Here is a 3,136-nt window from a genome sequence, read left to right as displayed (position 1 = left end):
TGTCCCTACACAATGTGAGCGTATTTTATCTACTGCTTACTGGTTTAGTTGTTCTATGGTTAAAGCAGACTACAATTAGATTAGTAGTTCCGTTTGACAAAAAGAGAGGGAGGGGATGACACCAAAGAAAAAGGATGTTCAAAGGACCGGTACTACTTACATAGCCATTTTATAGTATAGAATCAATTATGTGTTGAATGGTAAACCAAGATCAACCTTGATTGATAGGTAAATTTGCTTTTTGGTGAGGTTAACACAAGGGCGTATAATTACTTTATGTGGCTAATATAAAGTGTTTTTAGAATGACTGACGCACGAACGATCGACTTGGATCCCATGGCGGATAACGAAACCAAGGCTCACTATCTCTTTTGGCGGCACGAATAGATGTCTAACATCTTGAACTGATAACCCTCAAACCACAACAACTTGACCATTATAATCCTCGCCATCAACAAAAAGAGCTTTACAAATGGTTACATTTCATCAGCCAGTAGTTCCTTTAGGTATTATGTTGATAATGCTATGGTCCAAGCAAAATCGTGGTTAGTGCAGAATCTGGTAGCTCATCATGTTTGGGGAGGTATTTGATCGGTTCTTTCAATCGTTGGGAATACAACAAGGTATACTAGGAGTAATATATATAAGTCGAAAATAAGATTATTTTTTGGTGATTCGAAAGCAAAATTTAACTGATATACTTGAAAATAAGATTCTTACTAACATTGTATGATAATTTTAGAGATCAAACATGCCTTTTAACTAGCCAACGTGTTAGTAATGAGCAATTCATCAGCGGCGATGATAAAATAAACAATAAACGACGATCATCAAGACCCGATTTAATTTTGATAAAGAATGGGATCGAGTATGGCTCATCCGAAATTGGGAAAGGTCGTGTTGACGCAGTTCTTGACAAGAAACACATCATCGAATCTCAATTGCATAGTCCGAAAACAATGCATGATATGCTGTACTCAATCAATCTATGATGACGAGATACAAGAATTGTATGCTTTAACCAAACCGGTAAGCTATTTTTATTAAAATGAGGGTAGGAAATATTTAACGATGCATTTTTATGGTTATTAATCATCAACTATAAAGGATTATCGGTATTTGTATCTATTCTGGACTCTCCCCATGGTTATGTTAGTCGAATCATTGAAAGCAATAATTATGAAGTTCCAAGAGACTCGGATTTGATGATTGGACAGCTTTTCCCCGTTCTGAAACTAATTTTTCGGGTTAAGGTATGAATAACACTGGCGATTTACGAGCGATCCAAGTGTGTGAAACATTTGGCAATAAGGACTATTTTTCATTTGAGAGACCGCGTTCGCGAACTCACTCGTGTTGGTAACTTGTTCTTTTCGTATCGGTCCCTATGGCAACAATAGCAAGCTTAACAACTAAAGAATCTCACACTAAAGGTAAAAGATCAATGAGTGCCCCAGATTTATTTTTCTTTGCTTACTTACCTTTCTTTGTTTACTTCATTTTTGTAGTGATTGAAAAATACCTTCAAGAAGCGGACGAGCCAACATTGAACGAATTCCTCAACAAAAATATCTCATTACTTGCTGAGGGAGGAAGTGATTTCAAGCAATACTGGATTGATTTATATAAGACCGTAACAGCACAGTCTAGCGTGCGTTTTGTAAGTTTTTTTTTTTTTTTTTTGGTTCCTTGCCCCCACATTACTTTGTAATTTATTCAATAGTTTTTGGTTTTTATTTTTAGGTAGCTGGTCGCGTTGACTGGTACGAGGTTTTAGTCGATGTTGGTAAATCCTCGGTCGTAGGATGCTCTTCTGCTGCTGTCCTACCTGCCCTACCTGCTGCTGAATCTACTACCACCTATCCAAAGACTCCAAATTCCTCTTCTTCAACAAAGCCATTCATTCAAAAGATGGAGACTGCCCATGCGGCCATTAAGAACAACAAATGGATTCTGCCATCGGGAACCATTGTCGAAGACGAAATGTTAGCATACTGCTGTACCCTTGATTATGAGCAGTAAGTATGCCGTTCGCTTATGAAATAATCAATGCAATATGATCAGATATAATAACAAAGGCTAACCGAAAACTTATATAGTGCCGGACACAGTTTTGTCCTTGATCACCATGATAAACCTAAATTATTTAATGCTGGAGAAATATAATATGTTGGTAATTGTTCTTTCAATAGAGAATTAATTAAATCATTTTTTTGTTCTAAAGTTAAAGATTTATTTTCAAGAATATAATAAGCTTTTTTAAATCTTAAATAATAAAAATATTTACTTATTAATAATGGAAATTCGTCAAAAATAGGAAAAATGACTTTGGCTAAAATTTTTCTATCTGAAATTCTAAAGTTAGCTATTTTGTTTTTTTCATATTTTGACACGCTACTATAACCTAATTTAGATTTTACATAATAAAGAATTCTTATATTATAATAAGATTGACTTAAACTAAATTGAAGTTTATAGTATTTACCGCATTTTGGAATACTAAATGATCTATCGCCATCGGTAAAACCAACAAACCATTCATAAAAATTTTTATTCTTAAGATCAAATTCTTGTTGAGTACTATATTCTCTCATAATTTTTGTACACAAAAACATTTTTACTGGGTAATTAGGAAATAATCCATTTTTATTTACCCGAGTAGTTTTTGTAAAAGGAGTTTCCCGCATCGAGTGATGTTTTGTTGCCCAATTATTACTAATCGGCGACAGCTTACCATTTTTAACTGTCCATCCAGTCATAATAAATTAATTATTTAACTTAAATTAAATAATTAATTTTGGACTATATCTTAGTCTATAAATTAAATTAGTTATTTCTATAATATTAATTTTATAAACTTATCGCGTGTAGTCTCTGAGGTATTTAAAAATAATTACCTGCTGATTATTTTATTCTAATTAATTGTTACCCTTAAGGTATAATTAGAAAACTAAATTTTTTAGCATATAGCGATAAACTAAAGTTTTATTAAAACTTACAGGCACTAGATATTTAATAAATATTATAAGATTAACTTACTGTTAAATGATAATAATGATCTAATTGATAAAATGTTAAATTAAATTTAAGTTGTAATATTTAATTGATATTTCATATATAATAATCCAATAGTAAT

General features: G+C 32.4%; 1 protein-coding gene across 1 annotated transcript; it reads left to right on the top strand.

The window, feature by feature from the left end:
- Nucleotides 1–1,387: 1,387 nt before the first annotated feature.
- Nucleotides 1,388–2,166, top strand: BDB00DRAFT_867436 (uncharacterized protein; the record flags this gene model as incomplete). Its single annotated transcript, XM_053126339.1, has 4 exons — nt 1,388–1,433; nt 1,509–1,660; nt 1,744–2,018; nt 2,100–2,166. The coding sequence occupies 4 exons, from the start codon at nt 1,388–1,390 to the stop codon at nt 2,164–2,166; spliced, it is 540 nt and encodes a 179-aa protein (XP_052985087.1).
- Nucleotides 2,167–3,136: the final 970 nt, after the last annotated feature.

The sequence above is a fragment of the Zychaea mexicana genome (genome assembly GCF_025766255.1).
Source record: "Zychaea mexicana strain RSA 1403 chromosome Unknown BDB00scaffold_4, whole genome shotgun sequence".
Classification (NCBI taxonomy): Eukaryota; Fungi; Mucoromycota; class Mucoromycetes; order Mucorales; family Lichtheimiaceae; genus Zychaea; species Zychaea mexicana.
The sequence above is the reverse complement of the archived record's forward strand: the minus strand, read 5'-3'. Positions and strand labels throughout refer to the sequence as shown.